The sequence below is a fragment of the Zootoca vivipara genome, chromosome 2 (genome assembly GCF_963506605.1).
Source record: "Zootoca vivipara chromosome 2, rZooViv1.1, whole genome shotgun sequence".
Lineage (NCBI taxonomy): Eukaryota > Metazoa > Chordata > Lepidosauria > Squamata > Lacertidae > Zootoca > Zootoca vivipara.
The window spans coordinates 111,995,766-112,014,521 of record NC_083277.1 but is presented as its reverse complement, the minus strand read 5'-3'; the positions used below and the strand labels follow the sequence as shown (position 1 = coordinate 112,014,521).

Here is an 18,756-nt window from a genome sequence, read left to right as displayed (position 1 = left end):
ACCAAGGTCCTCACTCACACACCTAATTCCCAGGTTTCTTGATAGGAAGAAGCTGACAACAGTTAACAATAGTTTTATAACCATTTTCAAAGCAGTTTCTGTTTGTTGGGGGGGGGCCCTCCTCAGAACCCTTGGTTCTCAGAGGATGGTGCTGAGGGTGTCTTCTTCCAGCTCCTCCGGGCTGGGCTGCTTGCTGGGCAGGGGCAGCGACTTGAGATACTCCAAGTGTCGCCGGGACTCTGCTTGGTTGCGTCGGACGTAATAGATGACATAGGTGATGACCACGGCGAACCAGCAAAACATGGTGAGCAGCATGGCCAGGTCCGTGTTCCTCTGCTGGCCCAGGCAGAAGTTGACGCCGGTGTTGAGCAAGCGAGCTAAGGTCTTCCCGGTGTATTCCTCCCACTCCGCAGTGGCACACACGACGTCCTCCACGGTCTCTGCGTCCAGAGGAAGAGCCTCCACCAGCTTCTGCAGGGAGCAGTCGCAGTGCCAGGGGTTGTCGTACAGCTCTAGCCGGGCCCAGGTGAGCATGGCAAAGGGGGCGAACTCCATCCTCTCCAGCTGGTTGCCGGAAAGGTCCAGCAGCCTCAGCCCCCCGCCCAGGCCCCGGAAGGCCCCCGGCGCTATGCTCTCGATGAGGTTGTCGGCCAAGTGAAGCTCGCGGAGCTGCTTCAGGCCGTAGAAGGCCCCGTTGGGGACGTGGGTGATCCAGTTGGAGTCCAGGTAGAGGACCTGGGTGTCGTGGGGGATGTCGAAAGGGATGGTCACCAGGTCTTTCCGGTTGCACCACACCACGCCGCTCCCCGGTGGGCAGTCACAGCTCTGTGGGCAGGGGAGGCCGCCGTGCAGGATCAGGACCAGGAGGAAGAGGGAGAACGATGCTGGCATCTCTGCATTGCTCTCTTCTCTCTCCGGGTGTTGCGAGTTCACGAAGAGGTGGCGGAGGGACCAGAATCTTACCTGAAAAAGGGCAGGGGAGACAAAAATGAGCCAGTGAGAAAGAGCCTCCTAACACATTCCATGGGTTGGTTTTAACAATATTACCACACCCAGTGCTGTTACAGTAAGTTACCGGGACACGGGTGGCGTTGTGGTCTAAACCACTGAGCCTCTTGGACTTGCTGATCAGAATATTGGCAGTTCGAATCCCCGCGATGGGGTGAGCTCTGTCCCAGCTCCTGCCAACCTAGCATGCCAGTGCAAGTAGATAAATAGGTACCACTGTGGCAGGAAGGTAAACAGCGTTTCTGTGCACTCTGTTCCATTGCGCCAGAAGCAGCTTAGTCCTGCTGGCTACATGACCCTGAAAGCTAGCTGTGGACAAACGCCAGCTCCCTCGGCCTGAAAGCAAGATGAGCGCCGCAACCCCATAGTCACCTTTGACTGGGCTTAACCGTCCAGCGGTCCTTTACCTTTTTTAAAAAACCACAGTAAGGACCACCCTTTTAACCCGTGTTTTCCTTCCAGAAAAAAATGTGCTGGTACCTTTTACCCTTGAGTACCCCCAGGAAAAAAGGACTGACCGCACTAGCATTTTTTTAAAACCAGGCTTCAACATCTGCTCCAGGTATGTGCTGCCGTTCGCATCTCACCTTGATTTGCGATTTTCTTGTTTTTAAAAGTGGAAATTGGTTCTTTGTAGTGATCTGATCATTACCATAGTGATCATTTGGGACAACTGTTTTCTCTCTCTCTCAACCCACTGCTCTCCCTTTTGCTCCCTCACAGCACTTTAGCTTTTCTAAAACTTATTAAGTGTTTCTCCAGATTGTAAATCCTGCTATATGTTGCAAATGCTGCTGTGCTCAGTTCTGCGCCCATAACTTTTGTGTTCCTTGAAAGGAGCCTCTTTCCAAATTTGCTTTATATTTTATTCTTGACACATACCCTCTGACAGCACAATCTGTTTAGGGAGGTCTTCTAAATGCCCATGCCATGCCACTTCAGAGTTTTCACATCCCCCTCTAATTCAGCAGCAAATAAAATGGCTGTGTAGCTGAATGTGGAAAAATTGGAATGACAGACACACAATCACAGATAAACCTGCTTCGACAGTGGAAATAGTCTATTAGAATAATACTTGGGTTGGTGGCGGTGAATGATGTTCAGTGCTTATAAAATGTGTGGGAGCAGTAATAATAATAACAACTAAAAACTCTTGGGACTATCTAACTTCCCACCACGTAGCAAGAATGGTGATCAGACCTAGAAAAGTGGGAGCTAATCTGAAGACACGAAGGATGACTGGGGGAAAACTATTCAGGCTTTTGAAGTTATAATTGGATGTCAATTACCTTTAAGCCCATTGTTGATTATTCTGGGATATATGGGAAAAGATACATTTCTGAGCATGTCATTCTGGTAAGAAAATTTTATTATGCATCACTTAGCTGCCAAATGGCGCCCATCTCAAATACCAAGATTAAAAAAGACTGGATTATGAATGGATACCATTTTGCAACGATGGTGAAATTAACTGAATTTACCAGAATGAGGGGAGTCAGAAACAAAAACACACTGAAATATGATGATCTCCTTTTTTGTCATGTATATGGAGCAGACTTACCAAGATACAACCATTTAATGCTGGACTAAACAACCTGCAAAGTCTCTTCCAGCTATATGATTCCTTGAGTAAGAAAACCAGTGCTCACCCCATTTGCTTCTGTATGAGTCACTGTTTTGGTTGTGCTTCTTCTGAGGGTGAGTAAATCTGTTGCACCTCTGCACTGGGATGGGATAACCTGAGTTGTGCATATATCTTTTACTAATTACACACCTACCTCCAAAAGAGGGTGATCCAAAGTATCTATTAAAAGCTGTTTTCTCACTCTGAATTAAATGCAGGTTCCTCCAGACTGTCAGTTTTCAGGGATTCAAGCGCATAGTGGAATTTTAGGTTTGTGTAATAAAAGTTTATTAAAGCACCCTGTCGCCCTAGCCCAACAAATCCGCTTAAAAAGCGACAGACTTCTTGCAGTTTGGAAAATTACAGGGAAAGGCTCTCTCAAAAGTGTAGGTTAAACGAACAATAAGACATGCAAACAATCCTCAAGCAAATCGGGACGATTGCATATTGTCATATAACCACCCCACGAAAGGAAATCTAAACAATAAAGACCTGACCTTGTTCAACCACCATCTAAGCTTTGTGCGAGCAAATCAGGATGAATGCGCAATAAGGTCATCTGGAGGAACCCTGGGTTTAATATTTCCTCCTGCTGGTGCCCTAGTTTCTCTCTTTCAAGGTTTCTCTAGCAAGCCATGCTTTCCATCCTTTAGGATTAAGCACCCAGGTGACAGAAATACAGATTCAGAGTAGATAAAGGCTCACAACCCTGCGCATACGTACCTGAGGAGAGCAATCCCCATTGAACACCGTAGCTCTTACTTCCAGGTAAATATACGTAGACTTGTGCTGTAACAGTGCATTCCCTTGGGGCTCACTCACGCAGGTAGAGCTGGGATGGGATTGCAGCCACAAGGATGAAAAAAAATGCTCCTGGTATTTCAGGACTATATTAATTTGCTTAGCTACTGCGTCCCAAAAAGGGCTCGTTCAGGAACATTGCCAAAACTTGTATGAAGTGGGTTAGTCTGCACTCAGTGACTTATTCAACAGTTGACTGTGTTTCTTAAGTCACTTGCTCACTTAGGGTTGCCAAATTTCCAAGCAGCCTCTGCGCAGCGCCTTTAAGAGCTGCATGCAGACGTTAGCAGGTCATGTTTGGTTTGATGCTGTGAAAAAGACCCCCTTGTGCTCTTCAAGGGCGTGAGAGCAGGCCCCCATACACCTTCCCAGTTTGGGAACTCAAAACCTCAGCGTTGCGTAATGGTTAGAGAACCTGGGTGGCCAGAGTTCAAATCCACATTTGGCCACAAAGCTCGCTGGGTGACCTTGGGCCAGTCATTCCTCTCAGCCCAGCCTACTTCGCAGGGTTGCTGTGGGGATCAAATGAGGAGGGGGAGATCCATTGTAACCCCACCTTGAGCCCCACCTTACAACAACAACAACAACAACAACAACAAAACCCTAGGATTTCCTGTTAGATAATCTTCTATATTTTTTAAATCCACAACTATCAATTATATACCGAGCTAGGGAGAGCAGTCTCTGTTGAGTTTCTGTTTCGGGCTGCTCTTAAAAGACCACAGGAGTCTGTTTGTTTTAAGCCTTAGTTGCAACTCTCACCCTGCACCCCACCCCACCCCCACCCCCGTAGTTCTCACTGCTCCAAACACACCTGTGTGAACAGCGCAGTCGTGGTCAGTCTGGTCCGAAGCAGGTCCGGTCTGACTGCAGCTCCAGGGACCATCTCAGTAGCACCTGAAACATCTGCTGGGCTTCCTTTGGGAGCAGGTGGGCAGGTGGCAGAAGCCCTTGGGGGCAGGATTCTAGGAGTGCATCCTCCTGGCTCAGCTGCTCGGTCTACTGCCCATCAGCAAAAGAGCTTGAGACACGCACAAGCGCTGACAACCGAGAGGGGACAGCCTGCCTCTGCTGGACTGCATGAGCAGCAGCAGAAGAAGGGACAGCTATGCTTGTGAAACTCAGTTCTGCTGTACAGTGGTACCTTGGTTCTCAAACTCCTTGGTTCCCAAACACCGAAAACCCGGAAGTAAGTGTTCTGGTTTTTGAACATTTTTCGGAAGCCGAACGACTGATGCGGTTGTCGCCTATCAGAACACCTGCACCAATCAGAAGCTGCACCTTGGCTTTTGAACATTTCAGAAGTCAAACGGACTTCCGGAACGGATTAAGTTTGGCGTTTTTGTTTTTGAGGCTTTTTCGGTTGATTCGTTTTTGTGATTGTGTGGAACCCAGTTCAGCTACTGATTGATTGACTCTGTGACTGCATAAATGGATAAAAGCCCCCCATCCAAACAATGACTATCATCAGTGCAGGTAAGAAAAAAAAATTCAATTTTATTTTCTATCATCTACAATACCATCTTACTTATTTTACAGTACAGTACAATGATTATTGCTTTCGTTTTATGGATCAATGGTCTCATGAGATAGTAAAATTCATGTTAAATTGCTGTTTTAGGGGTTGTTTTTAAAAATCTGGAACAGATTAATCCGTTTTGCATTACTTTCTATGGGAAAGCGCGCCTTGGTTTTGGGATGCTTTGGTTCTGGAACAGACTTCCAGAACGGATTAAGTTTGAGAATCCAAGATACCACTGTATTTAGGATTGGCCAAAATGTCTCAATTACCCAGAATTGAACCCAGACTGGGCATGTTGAGTGCATTGGATATTGGGGGGGGGGGGAGGCAGAAAGGCTTAGGAGGCATGGAGGGTGCTAAGCAAAATAATGCAGTGAAGTCCCTAAATTTGGATGCAATAAACTTCAGCGCAGGAGCCACTAATCAGGGTATGAAGATGGCTGCTGTTGCATCTGTCCATCTAGCTTGGATCTTTTCAATCGAGGTGGGGAAACCTCAGACCCAGGGGCCAGACATGGCCTCTAGGCTTTAGTCTGGAGACATGGGCAAGGGCCTTCTTGGTGGTGGCTCCTCCCATACTTCGGAACGTCCGTCCCAGTGAGCCTCTTTGTCCTTCCTCTGGCAGGTGAAAGCCACTTTCTTCTGACAGGCTTTTGGGAACTGACTTTTTTTTTAAAGGGCTTTGAATAGTGCTGCGCCGTTTCACAATTTGTATTTTAATGATTCATTTTTATTTTGTCCCTTTGCTTCTACCAACAATTTCCTTCATAAAACATACCAAAAAAGGCTGCTTTAAAAAAAATAAAAATCAAAGTTTATGGCAAACCCACAATCTCTCCCCCCCCCCCCCAGTCCAACTGTGTGGGGCTTTGAGCCTCATGAGCTGCTCGCGCCGGATTCGACCTCCCGCGCCAATGTCTTCCGCGCCATTTCTAGCGCCCCCTCCTTGGTGCGGTTCCCCCCGATGAAGCCGCTGGCGTGCACAAAGACGCAGCCGGGGATCCCACTGGCCTGAGAGAGCTCCTCATCGCGTAAACCACACCATTCGGCCAGAAGCGACAACCTGATGGGAGGGAAAGCGAGAGCCAAGAATGACTGAAAGAAAACCCACAAGCTTTGAATCTAATATTATTTATCATGTTTATATAACCAACCTTTCCTCAGAGGAGCTCCAGGTGGCGTACGTAGTTCTCCTCCCTATTTTATCCCCCCACAACAACCCTGTGAGGTAGGTCAGGCTGAAAGGCTGTGACTGGCTCAAGGTCACCCAGCGAGCTTCGTGGCCAAGGGGGGGGGATTTGAATCCTGGTCTCCCAGGTCAAAGACCAACACTCTAACCACTATGCGACACTAGGTCTAGGAAGGGCACCTGAAGAAAATGAGAGGGATGGTATCCCACAAGAAGGGGAAGAAGGCTCTGCTTTGGCACATGGTTTTTTTTTAAAAAAAAATGTCTTCACTGACAATTAAAAGGCTTTCAGGAGGGGGGATCTTTCCCAGTTTTACCTGGGTAGGACAAGGATTGAACTTAGGAGCACTTTCATGCAAGACATGTGCGCTGCCAGAAAGTCAGAGCTCTCTCCCAATATACTTCATAAAGACTGAAAAAAGGGAGCTGCATTATGTTTGCTACAGCAAAATCACCAGTTTTTGGAAAGATGACAACTTATTGTAGTGTCTGCTTACAAGGGCTGCAGCTCTCAACCTCAGATGCCTGCTTAGATGATCACTTCACTATTTGAAGAAGTTAGTTCTAGCCTTATGTCGTATTTGATTCATTAGCCCGAGGGAGTGGACTCTCGTCCATAAATTCATGCCGCAATGAATTTGATAAATCTCTACGGTGCCGCAGGACTCTCTTCTGATCTGGCTGCAACAGATTGATAGCAGGGGTAGCCAGCGTGAACTACATTTCCATCATCCTTGAACACTGGCCATACTGGCCGAGGATTATGGGAACTGTAGTTCAAAGCATCTGGAGGCTGCCACATTGACCACCCCTTTCTTTAAGGGACAGAATTATTAATCAGGTTTAAATGAAAATATAAGTCAAGGGTGAGAGATGGTGTCCTGCATTTGGGGGCTCCCCAGAGTTATGGGATTTCAAAATGCTCTCCCCATCCCACAATATAGGACACAAAGGGGGGGCATTTCATATCCCTTGCTCACCTGTTCTGGAAGGTGTGCAGCGCAGCAGGAACACACTGCACCCGCCACTGGCCCCCCAGATCCGTGTACAGGACAAATTTGAGAGGCTTCTTTATGCCCAGCTCTTGCTCGAGGTTGAAAAGGTGCTCCTTCCATGGGCAGCCACCCTGGGCCAACACCAGAATCTCACCGCTAGGGTCAACCTGCCAAGGAAGGAGATGCGTGTCATTCACAGCCACCAACTGCGCCAGCAGACATAGGAGGACTATGTGCAAAAAGGTGAGAGATGTCTGCCAGGTAAGATCAGGAAGCTTACTGTTCCAGACTCTTGTGCAAAACCTAGGGGGCACCATCAGGCCGCTGGAGGTCTAAACCACTCGTTTTTCTTTATTTCTTTAAAAGTTTCTAGTCCTCAATATTATGTGCTCGCTCTGCTTACGGCTCCACAACTGGAGGGGGTGCAAAGTGAGCTTCCGCCAGGGTGGAAAGCAAGAGGCACAGCTGTGTGTGAGTCATTTCCACCCATGTCCTCCCACCTGCTAGGAACACAGGCCATTGATCCATCTGGGCCAGTACTGTTTACACTGACTGGCAGCAGCCCTCCAAGATTTCCAGACAAAGGACTCACCAGCAGTTGCCAGGGATTAAACCCTGAGACCTTCTGCACACAAAACGGATGCTCAGTCACTTAGCTACGGGCCTTCCCCATCATGCAAACACACAGCAAGATAGTTGCATGCGCACACATCATGCCAGAGAAATTGCATTTACACCGTTCTTCCTCCTTGGGGAGCCACCTCACAAGAAATCTCATCTCACGGGAAAGCAGGTGCTTAGTGAGAACGGGAGCTGGAAGCACATTCAGAGGTGTGTTCAGAGTCCTTTAGACCTGCCCTCCTCTCGTGATGCCCCCTGGGGAAGTGGCAGGGGTATACCTCAAAGCGCTGCTGGATGGCCTTCTCCACAAGGGTGCGCGCAGGAATCCAGGCACGGTAATAGTAATCGAGGCGGTCCAAGAATTCGTTGCCTACCAGCTCCATGGCCTTCTGGAAACCAGGCTGGGAAACAAAGCACAGGGTCGGCAAATTATCTTCTCCGAAGCCATGTGGAATCGCTCCCTCGGGTCATGCAGCCTGCCCCACGCATGCCTTAGCTGCTGGCTTATTTGGAGAGTGCAAGGTGGCGGCCCCTGGACAACCTCTCTCAACACTGTTCGAGATAAGCCAACGACTCGGGTTTTTAATCTTGCTGCTGCTGCCTCTTTGCTCTTTATCAGCTGAGATTTGCTCCAGCGGACAGGAGAGACACGTCCTAGCCAGTGATGGTCAGGCGAAGGCAGTCACCAGGCCACAGACGCCACAAGGAGCCTGGCCCTCGAAGGGAAAGAGATTAGGGCGCTGAGCTGCGGTGCCAGGCCCCTGAGTACTTGAACCTGAGTTGGCAGCAATGGGTGGAAAAAAGCCTTTGGGAAGTTGGAACGGACGTCTCAGTACAAAATGCTGGTCGCTTTGAGACATCGCAAAGCTTGACCACTCTGGGGCACACACTCGCACAACACCTTGAGGCCCTCTGCTCACAACAGCTTCATGCAGATTAGAAGAGGCACCGGGGCCAATCTAAACTGTTCTTCCATGGATCTCCAGAATTAACCACCGAGGTCGCACTCTGTGGTTCTTAAGGATGCAGCCCCATCATTCAGAAGTCACCCAACCAGCTCCCCATTTAGTGAAAGGCACAAGTTAACAAATGTGTCTTATTATTTTATGCCTGAATATACTTGCCTGAATCTACTATGCCTGAATCTATGCAGCTTCGGACCCTCGTACCTACGGGACCGCCTCTCCTGGTATGCCCCGCGGAGGACCTTAAGGTCCACAAACAACAATATTCTGGAGATCCCGAGCCATAAGGTGGCTAGATTGGCCTCAACTAGGGCCAGGGCCTTTTCAGCATTGGCCCCAACTTGGTGGAACGCTCTTTCACAGGAGACCAGGGCCCTGCGGGATTTGTCATCTTTCCGCAGGGCCTGCAAGACAGAGCTGTTCCGTCTACTGTTCCTTTGGGTTGGATTCAGTCTGACCCCTGTGTTTTCCTCCCTCGTGGTTTGGATTTATGGACTACTTAAAATGAGGCTGCATTTTAAATTTTAATATTGTATTTTAATCTGTATTTTAATAAATTGTTTTCTTTTCTTTTATGTCTTATTGTAATTTTATTGGTGTTAGCCGCCCTGAACCCGGTTTTGACTGGGGAGGGCGGGGTATAAATAAAAATTTATTCTTCTTCTTATTTATTTATTATTATTACTACTTGGAGGTCTTTTTACTCCTTCGTTTTCCTAACTGGGACACAGAGAGCTGGAAAATACAAATACAATTCAGATCCCTACCTCGGTGTCTTGATCCTTGTCATTCCAGCGGGGGTTCAGGTAGGCAACCCTGGAGCTCACATTGGTGGTCATGGCATAGTGAGGTTCCCCATCCCATTGGGAGATGCCGTTGTCTATGGCATCGATCTCTTCCACAAAGTTCTCGTACAACTAGCGGGAGGGAGAGAACAAGAAAGTTCAGTTGAGTGACCTGCCCTGGAAAATTAGGTTTTGTGGATCACAGGGAGGTTGGAACCCCGCTAAGATTCAGCCCCCATGCCTGCATACTTTAGGGGCATGGCAGATACTTCCCAAGGTCAGATTCAGCAGCGAGGGCATCAAGGGGAAGCCCCACAGATATATGTGTGAACTGAGAGGGTTAATAGCTCAGCATGTCGTCCTTTGTACCACGGGGCTTGTTCTCATATAAACAGGAAGTAGTACCTGTTGCTGTTGTAACCTTCTGTTATATGAGACCGTATGTTTTTATTCTGTCTGTTCGCGTCGCAGCTTCCAGCGAGACGGGTTTGAACTCTCCCGGCTGAGTTGCTCTAAGCAATAAATCTCTCTGTTTTAATGAACAAGGGAGTGGACGTCAGTTATTTCTCAGGCATGGAAAGGCACTGAAAGTCTGATAAAGTTTCCGCTGCTACAAACTGTTATCTGAACTCAAGAGGAAAAGGTTTCTAGACGTTTTAGAAACAAGGCTTGACATTTGCAACGGAGCACACTGGGCGAGTATTTTTTGCAAGTGTCTGGAACACAGCTAAAGTTGTTCGTAGGCAGATAGATTTCTCTGCTATCCTTCTGTCTCACAAAGCTGTGTTATTGGTAACTGCCAGTTAGACAACTGGACAGGTCAACAATATGCATAAGGCAGCACTGCTGGATCAGTACCACCAACGCCACTACAGCCAAGGTGGCTAACCTGTGGTGGTCCTCCTGATTGTTGGATTCCAGATCTCATCACCCCTGATCCTTGTGGCCACAATCAGATAACAATACCCAAGTCTAGCTCGGCACCCATTGAATGACAACGTCCTGCTGTGATGACCTCATTTGGCGTTTTGTATTGGCACACAGCCTCCAGTTAGATGTTGTCGTTTAGTCGTGTCCGACTCTTCGTGACCCCATGGACCAGAGCACGCCAGGCACTCCTGTCTTGCACTGCCTCCCGCAGTTTGGTCAAACTCATGTTCGTAGCTTTGAGAACACTGTCCAACCATCTCGTCCTCTGTCGTCCCCTTCTCCTAGTGCCCTCAATCTTTCTCAACATCAGGGTCTTTTCCAAGGATTCTTCTCTTCTCATGAGGTGGCCAAAGTATTGGAGCCTCAGCTTCCTTCCAGTGAGCACTCAGGGCTGATTTCCTTCAGAATGGATAGGTTTGATCTTCTTGCAGTCCATGGGACTCTCAAGAGTCTCCTCCAGCACCATAATTCAAAAGCATCAATTCTTCGGCGATCAGCCTTCTTTATGGTCCAGCTCTCACTTCCATACATCACTACTGGGAAAACCATAGCTTTAACTATACGGACCTTTGTAGGCAAGGTGATGTCTCTGCTTTTTAAGATGCTGTCTAGGTTTGTCATTTCTTTTCTCCCAAGAAGCAGGCGTCTTTTAATTTCGTGACTGCTGTCACCACCTGCAGTGATCAAGGAGCCCAAGAAAGTAAAATCTCTCACTGCCTCCATTTCTTCCCCTTCTATTTGCCAGGAGGTGATGGGACCAGTGGCCATGATCTTGGTTAGATAGATAGCAATTAGATTAATCCAGTTAGATAGCATGCTCAAAACAGTGACTCACGCAGGAAGAAAGGGGACCCGAGGCAGTCGGCTCTTGCTCTTTCATCGTTTCAAAATAAATATTTTGGCCTCAAGAACGAAATGTACCTCCTATCTTAATTTGGAAACATGGGGTACCTTGCCCTTCTTTGGAATACACCAAAGCAGGGGTGGAGATGCTGTGGCCCTCGATGCCCAGCAGGGCCAATGGGCACGGATAAGGAGATAGGAGTCCGGAAATACCCAGTGGGCCACAGGTTTCCCCATCCCTGCAAGAAATAGCCCAAGGGGTTGAGTTCATTCATTCCCCCCATTGTTCCAGAGGCTTTTGATGTTGGGAAGGGCTCTCACAAACCTTGTCATAGAGCACATGCACGACGGGATCCTCCTCCTTGAGGCCCAGCTGCTTCGCCAAAATCTCAGAGCCAAAATGGGTGTAAACCAACCCTGCACTGCTCAGTTTGGTCAGCCAAGGTTTGTCAGGCTTCAGGCTGTGCATGGAATCCCCGAATGACCTGCGGGAACAAGGTGGGATCGGGGGAGTCAATAAAGGACAACCCGAAAGAGGGAGGAAAGCCTGGAACGCTCCCCTTTCCAAGCAAATAATACCAACCCCAAGGAAATGAAAATTTCCCAGGGCCCCAGACCCAAAATTCTGAGACCCACCCCCTTTCGTATACAAACTCCTGCAATTAGTGTGTCTTATTAATGAGCAACTCTTGGAAACAGCAGTGCAACAGGAATATTGTAAGGAGGGAAGTGCATTGGATATCTGGAACAAGCTGTTTAAGGCTGGCATCCCCAAACTGCGGCCCTCCAGATATTTTGGCCTACAACTCCCATGATCCCTAGCTAACAGGACCAGTGGTCAGGGATGATGGGAATTGTAGTCCAAAACATCTGGAGGGCCGAAGTTTGGGGATGCCTGGTTTAAGGAAACATGGAATGTGAAAGGGAATTAGGGGAACTTACATATGCATGTCAGTTTGCACAACTCTTTCAAGTTACCAAGGTTTTCTCCACTACAGAACTCTCCTTAGTTGGGGCTGAACCTCTTACAACAAAGATGGGGAGGTTGTGGCCCTCCAGATGTTGTCGGACTACAACTCCCATCATCCCCAACCACTGGTCGTGCTGGCTAGAGCTGATAGAGCCCAACATCTGGAGGGCCACAGGCTCTCTGTTCTGATGTGGCTCTTCCTGTCTCTTTGCTCCTGGGCTTGTTGTCTTTTGCCCTTTCGGTTCTGCATGGACTGCACACCAGATGAGAGGGTGGTGGTAGGCAGCACTAGAAAGGATAGGGCTAGATTTGAAAGGTCCGAAGGCTAAGGGTTTCTAGGAAATGATATACAATGAACTGAAAAAGATGTTGAAATGGACCATTCCCCAAAAACCTAAAGCCTTTTGGTTGGGGATAATAGGGACGGAGATTCAAAAAACAACCTCTGACTAACCTTTTTATGCATGCAACAGCCGCAGCTAGAACTTTATATGCACAGAAATGGAAAGACACAGAGACTCCCCGCAATGGAAGAATGGCTTATAAAACCAATGGACTATGTGGAAATGGCGAAACTGACGGCTAAAATAAGAGGACAAGCTGATATCTTCATAGAAGAATGGAAGCCATTGGTGGATTACCTATCAAACTATCATTCTTCTACGAAATCACGTGCAGGATTTGAGATATGAGCAATGGAAGAATGTGGAATATGGATTTGGGGGCTTAGAAAATAAATACAGTCAAACCTCGGTTCCTGAACGCCTCCCCCTTTTGGAATGTTTCGGCTCTTGAACTCTGAAAACCTGGAAGTAACTGCTCTGGTTTTTGAATGATTTTTGGAAGCCAGACGTCAGTTTCCTACTGTATTGAGGCTTCCACTTTCAGTTTTCAAACAGTCTCCCAGAACGGATTACGTTTGACAACCGAGGTTTGACTGTACAGTATAGATGTGTTTTAATGCAGCTCTTAAGGGGGAATAATAATAATAATAATAATAATAATAATAATAATAATAAATAAACACCAGGGAAGGAGGGACAGGTAGTCAAGAAAATGTGTGACAAAAAATGAGATATATATTTGGAGTTATGCAATAATTTGGAAAAACATTTTTTTAAAAGAGATTTGAAAGGTCATAGAAGCATAGAATTGGAAGGGACCCTGAGGATCATCTAGTCCAACCCCCTGCAATGCAGGAATAGGCAGATGTCCCATACAGGGATCGAACCTGCAACTTTGGCATTATCAGCACCACGCTCTAACCAACTGTGCTGACAGGGTAAGTGGTGGTAACCTTGCTATTCCACTAGCTGCCAGCACTGGGAGGAAAGTCTGCAGGAATTCAACAGTACCTCTGGTGATGGTCGTAGCGATGCTTCTGAGGGTCATATTCGCCCCCAACATCCACCACCACGTCGCACTCTGCCAGGAGCTTAGGATCCCGTGTCCGGATGATCTCTGCATCCTGAGGGCACAGCAGGGCGACAACAAACAAAAGCCATGAAACAAATCGTGCCCCAGTGGTATTCCAGGCTGTCCGCTTTGCAGTTTCTGATCTCTATCTCTTCACCATTCCTTGGTGCCTTCAGGTGAAAAAGATACACCAGGTAGGCAGGATGAACACCTGTGACTGAGAGCACAGGACCACTTGCTCCCATATGCAAGCCCTCGAGTTGATCTTCGTGAGGTGTGTGTTTCTGCATGATGGTGACTTTAAGAAAAAAACAGTTTCTAGCTCTCGTGATGGTGAAGACAGTTTTTTAAAGTATATGGGCAACATCTGGTGAAATCTCAGAAAGCAAGGGGAAGGCTTCCCCCAGCTTCTGTCCCCCGCCCCCTCCAAAGTTTGGTAGGAGAAGCTGTATAAATTATGGAAACTGCAAAACTACTTGAAAATCTGCATAATCCCATAGCTGCCAAGTTCTCCCTTTTTAAAAGGGAAATTCCCTTATGCTGAATAGGCTTCCTCGCGAGAAAAGGGAAAACTTGGCAGCTATGCCATAATCCATGTAGGTTCCCTGGTGCAGAATTATAATTAAGTGCAAAATACACCAAGTCCTAATAAGATGGAAATCCTCAAATTGCCTTTCTGCAGGGAGTAAACCAGCACCATTCCAGTCCCACAATGCTCCTGCTTCCTACCTTTATGCTATTAGGACTTGGTGTGGTTTGCAACAAATTTATTGCAACAAGAACTACAGTGGTAAAGTTCGCAAACCGGGACACTACTTCCGGTTTTGCGGAGTTCGTAAACCGAATTGTTTGTAAACAGGACTGTTCTTAAACCGAGGTACCACTGTACAGAGTCTTGTGGCACCTTAAAGACAAATTTTATTGTGGTGTAGCTTTGGCGAACTTCATCAGCTGCATAGTGTGATCCTCAGTTCTCAGGTATATATAGACAGGTGGATGTAAAGGGGAAAACTGCCATCAGGACTCAAGAGTGTGTGACAGGAGTTGCCTTGTCCCCGGGGCCTGGACATTGTCATCTATTCTGCTCCTGGATCTGATCTGGGGCAAGGGCTGGGATGGTGATGGTGGAATTCTCTTTACCGAGAGTGCAAGACACCCAGAAGGGCCGCTGACACCAGCCAGGAGTTGTAAGAACTACCATTTAATAACTTGTGCTTGCTTTTGCTGTCTTGACCAAAGGGAAGGGTATAAAATACCGCAAAGCAAACAAGCTACATTCCCTGCTATTTACCTCCAGGTTTTACACGCGCAAGCACAGATTTACGCCCACGTGCATTCATACCAGAACAGCTAAAGATCGTATCTCCACGCTGCGGTCCCAACAAAGACGTGACACCACCACCCCCAACCCCGACCCCGACCCCCATTTATACATAAATGCACACTCATTCTAATTGCACAGATGGTGCGATTCGCTTAGCAATTCAAATTTTTGCGCAAGTGCATTGGCCGCGGGAGTTGCGCGGCGTGCAGGTTGCCGCATCCACGCAGTTGCTGGTGGTCCTAAGATCAGCCCCTGCAAGAGCCCAACTCGGAACGTCACGTGTGAATTGAATCGGGGGTGTGGGAGGAAAAGGAAGGAGGGTAGCTGAAAAGGCTTCCGAATCGAAACCGGATTAAGGTAGCAACCCGAAACTCGCCTGCTACACACGTGCGCGCGCGCGCGGGGGGGTGTTACTCCGGAGTAAGCGGCCTGTGCACAAGAAGACCCCAGCTGCGTACCTGATAAGAGGGCAGCAGCCGCAGGAGGAAACACGCGAGCGCCTCGTCGCAGTGGAAGGTGCCGCCGTGGGTGCCGATGCGGGCCGGTCGGGGGCGCTTCGGACCGGACATGAGGCTGCGAGTCAGGCGTGGAATCCCAGCCAACACGCAGCGCATGCGCATAGCGATGGAACGCCGGCCCGGGAAGGCGCTTTGCTTCCTGCCTCCCCCGCGCTCGCCCCGCCCGCTTCTACCGTATTCCTGAGACCCCAAGCGCAATACAATGTCCCTGGACTACAAGTTTGGGAAATACGGTACTGCTGGGGATGAACCATCAGGGGGATTTTATGGAGGGGTGAAAAAGCGGGCGTGGAGTTGGAGCCACCAGCCTCGCAACGCTTCTTCATCATGTCTCGTAAAAGTAACGTGCGGAGCGCCCAGGCATGGTATGGGGGTGCGTTTCTCAAATGTTTAAAGCCCAAGTTACACACATAAACGCCACTGTGGTGGGTTGCATGTGTCGTCTCGCAAAGGACCTGGGATCGAATGCTTCCTCAGCTGCGCATGCTCACTTTGAGTCAGTCACTCATTCCCTTTGTCTATCCTACCTCACAGGGTTGTTGTGAGCCCTCCTTAAGGAAGGGTGAAGGTTGTTTTTTAAAAAACAACAACAGCAATTGTCCCACCCACCCGCCTTCCTGAACACAAATAGAAGACATGTGCAAGTATATTTAGGGGACAAGCATCCCCCCCAATTTGAGAAACCTTCCAAAAAAAGACAGTTTTCACTCCTAGATGTGCGAAAGAGTCTGCAGGCCAAACAAAGTGTTTCCTGCTTATGCAGAGTTTAACAGGGACTTCTGGCAACGCTTCTCCCATTTTCTAATGTTTGGTACAAATGGGGGTGGCAGATAGCAGTGACTTTGAATAACCTTGTGCCAAAGAGAGTGAGTTTGTGTGTGTAATTGTGTAGTTGAAAGGATTCCCTGAGGGTCATCTAGTCCAACCCCCTGCAATGCGGGAATCTCAGCCTGCCCGCCCCCATCCAATAAGAATGCACTCAAACTTCCCAAACCATGTTGAAACACCTTCTTTGGGGACAGAAACTTCTTTGCTTTCATCTTCAGGCATGTTGCATCTTTGAAAACATCCTTGAAGCACTCCTTTTCTGTGTCTGTTAGTTACTGAACTAAGGCAGGTTCGTAAATGAATTGTCGCTATATAGTAGGTAAGAACTATGGACTCCTATGGAGACACCACCATGACCGGTGCAAGAATGGAGCAAAGCTCTCTGTACATTTGGATTTTCTTCTTCTTCTTTGAAGTGTGGGGTATATAATGGGGAATTGGTGCAGCCAGGAAATCTGCTTTTTAAAACGTGGTTATGAGCTGCTCAACTTCGTCCCAGAGAGAATGAAGTGGCAATCCTATTCTACTTGCCTGTGAGCAGTGGCGGAGGAACCCTTTCTAGCACCCAGGGCGGCACAGCCCGTACGGACTGCGCATGTGTGGCATCCCACGCATGCACACTCCATACGGAATGCCGCAGATGCACATATGGGATGCCCCTCGCGCAGCAGTCTGAACGGTCACCGTGCAAGCAGCAGCCCGTCCAGACAGTGTGCGAGATCGCAGCTGGAGGGAGGCAGGGGCCACCTTGTCACCCCTCCCAGTGTGGCACCCGGGGCGGCCCGCCCCCTCCGCCCCTGCCTGTGAGAGTAAACTCCACTAAACTCAATGGGATTTAATTCTGAGCAGACCTGTACAGGATTCCCCTGTAAGTAAATCACTCAAGTGAAATGATTTTTTTCTCACAAAGCAGTACGTTTTTATTAATAAGGTAACAGCATTCTACACTTACAACTACGAAAACAGTATTCAATCATTCTTTGTCCTGTCAATAAAGCTCTGGAATAGGTTTTGGTTTTTTAAATATTAGATCTATTTATCCATTAGAAAAAAAAAGCCCAAAGATGTACAGAGGAATAAAAAGATAGCATTCGCCTCTAGGTCTTCATCATATTTACCACCACTATAATTAAAATATAGATTTGTCTCTTTAAATAATTCTACTGATTTTTTTATAAAGTGCATTGCATGATTTAAATTACACAAGGCAAGAGATGATTTGTGTTTCACATTTGGAAAGAAGTTACTCCTCTCTTATTGTACAGGTTTGGCTTTCACATGCAGACTTGGCAAAAATAAACCCCAGCATCTCTGAAAAAGAGCAGCTATGATTCAAATATCATTGTCCTTAAAATGTCTAAAATCCAATTTACATTTTACAATAGACCATTTTCAACCCATATTAAATAGCTATTTACACATTCAATTATTCCACAAAACCTGGTGCAAATTGTTCAGCATAGGCATAATTAACACAGGAGCTGGGTATCTAAATCACTCTCCCAAGCTACTGGGAAAATACAGCAGCCTGGTTTGTTTTCTAATGACTGCAAACAGTCTTCTATCCTCATGACTTAGGGCAGACAACCAAAAGACAACACACACCCCCAACAAAATCTCATTGAAAAAAAAAGAATCAGAGGAAAAACAGCAATAGATCTGTGTGAAAGATTCACAATAGAACTAAGAGCTTTCTTGATTTAAAAAAATAAAAAATAATCCAGGGCTAGCTAGCTCATCTACAAGCAGTTTAAAATAACACACGGGTTGGGGGAGCATGTTATGTTCTACTCCTCTCTTCTCCACATTGACAGAACAAGCATTATATTGATACCTCCGTCCCTTTAGGCTTGAGGGTTATTTCCTGAGACAGGATGGAAATCTCACACCCAAGACTGTGATTCCTACAAATGTTATATACCTTTTTGTTTCAGGCAAGTCTCCCTCCACCCCTTAACCAAAGAAAGAATGGCAAGGAACTGCTAATTTCCCCTTTGCAAATAAGCCTAACGAGCTCTCTCAGAATCGGCAATGTGTCCTTTAATTTAGCACAACTGCTTCTCACATTTTGGGAGGCGGGCAGGCTTTGCAAGGTACATCCACTCAATAACGTTCTCCTGGATAAGCAACTGGGCATCTTTTACAGCGGTACATGCCAGGGAATTGCCGCAACTCCCTGGCGCATGGCCACCATGTGTGCGCAGATGCACATCTCCCTTTCAAACCTTATGGCGCTCATGGCAACAGCATGAGGCCGAAACACTGCTAACCGTGTAAATGGCTGTATGCTTACATGCAGAGTCAGGTTGCAAATGCCACTACAGTATACAAAAAAACCCTAAAATATCTGTTTTATTTCAAACGTTTGACAAGCCTTTCTGAAGTAGCTGAATAAAGTGGCTGATATTTCCCCCTGC

The 18,756-nt window shown here is 47.5% G+C and overlaps 2 protein-coding genes across 2 annotated transcripts; both read right to left on the bottom strand.

Moving 5' to 3' along the window:
• Positions 1 to 138: 138 nt before the first annotated feature.
• LOC118077575 (leucine-rich repeat-containing protein 3-like) lies at positions 139 to 891 on the bottom strand. Its single transcript, XM_060270983.1, has one exon. It carries the CDS (start codon positions 889 to 891, stop codon positions 139 to 141), a length of 753 nt encoding a protein of 250 aa, XP_060126966.1.
• Positions 892 to 4,241: 3,350 nt separating this feature from the next.
• MYG1 (MYG1 exonuclease) lies at positions 4,242 to 15,628 on the bottom strand. Its single transcript, XM_035101215.2, has 7 exons — positions 15,452 to 15,628; positions 13,609 to 13,721; positions 11,609 to 11,768; positions 9,493 to 9,642; positions 8,039 to 8,161; positions 7,125 to 7,306; positions 4,242 to 6,018 (listed from the first exon to the last, which is right to left on the bottom strand). The coding sequence occupies exons 1-7, from the start codon at positions 15,611 to 15,613 to the stop codon at positions 5,832 to 5,834; spliced, it is 1,077 nt and encodes a 358-aa protein (XP_034957106.2). The 5' UTR covers positions 15,614 to 15,628; the 3' UTR covers positions 4,242 to 5,831.
• Positions 15,629 to 18,756: the final 3,128 nt, after the last annotated feature.

What these genes read in the sequence shown, in the direction of transcription:
- LOC118077575 (XM_060270983.1), bottom strand. Translation starts at nt 891, where the DNA reads ATGCCAGCATCGTTCTCCCTCTTCCTCCTGGTCCTGATCCTGCACGGC.
- MYG1 (XM_035101215.2), bottom strand. Translation starts at nt 15,613, where the DNA reads ATGCGCATGCGCTGCGTGTTGGCTGGGATTCCACGCCTGACTCGCAGC. An exon ending in GGCTGCTGCCCTCTTATCAG is followed by an intron (nt 13,722 to 15,451) that starts GTACGCAGCTGG and finishes CTGTGCCCTCAG; the next exon opens with GATGCAGAGATCATCCGGAC. An exon ending in CTGCACACCTTCCAGAACAG is followed by an intron (nt 6,019 to 7,124) that starts GTGAGCAAGGGA and finishes CCCTCCCATCAG; the next exon opens with GTTGTCGCTTCTGGCCGAAT.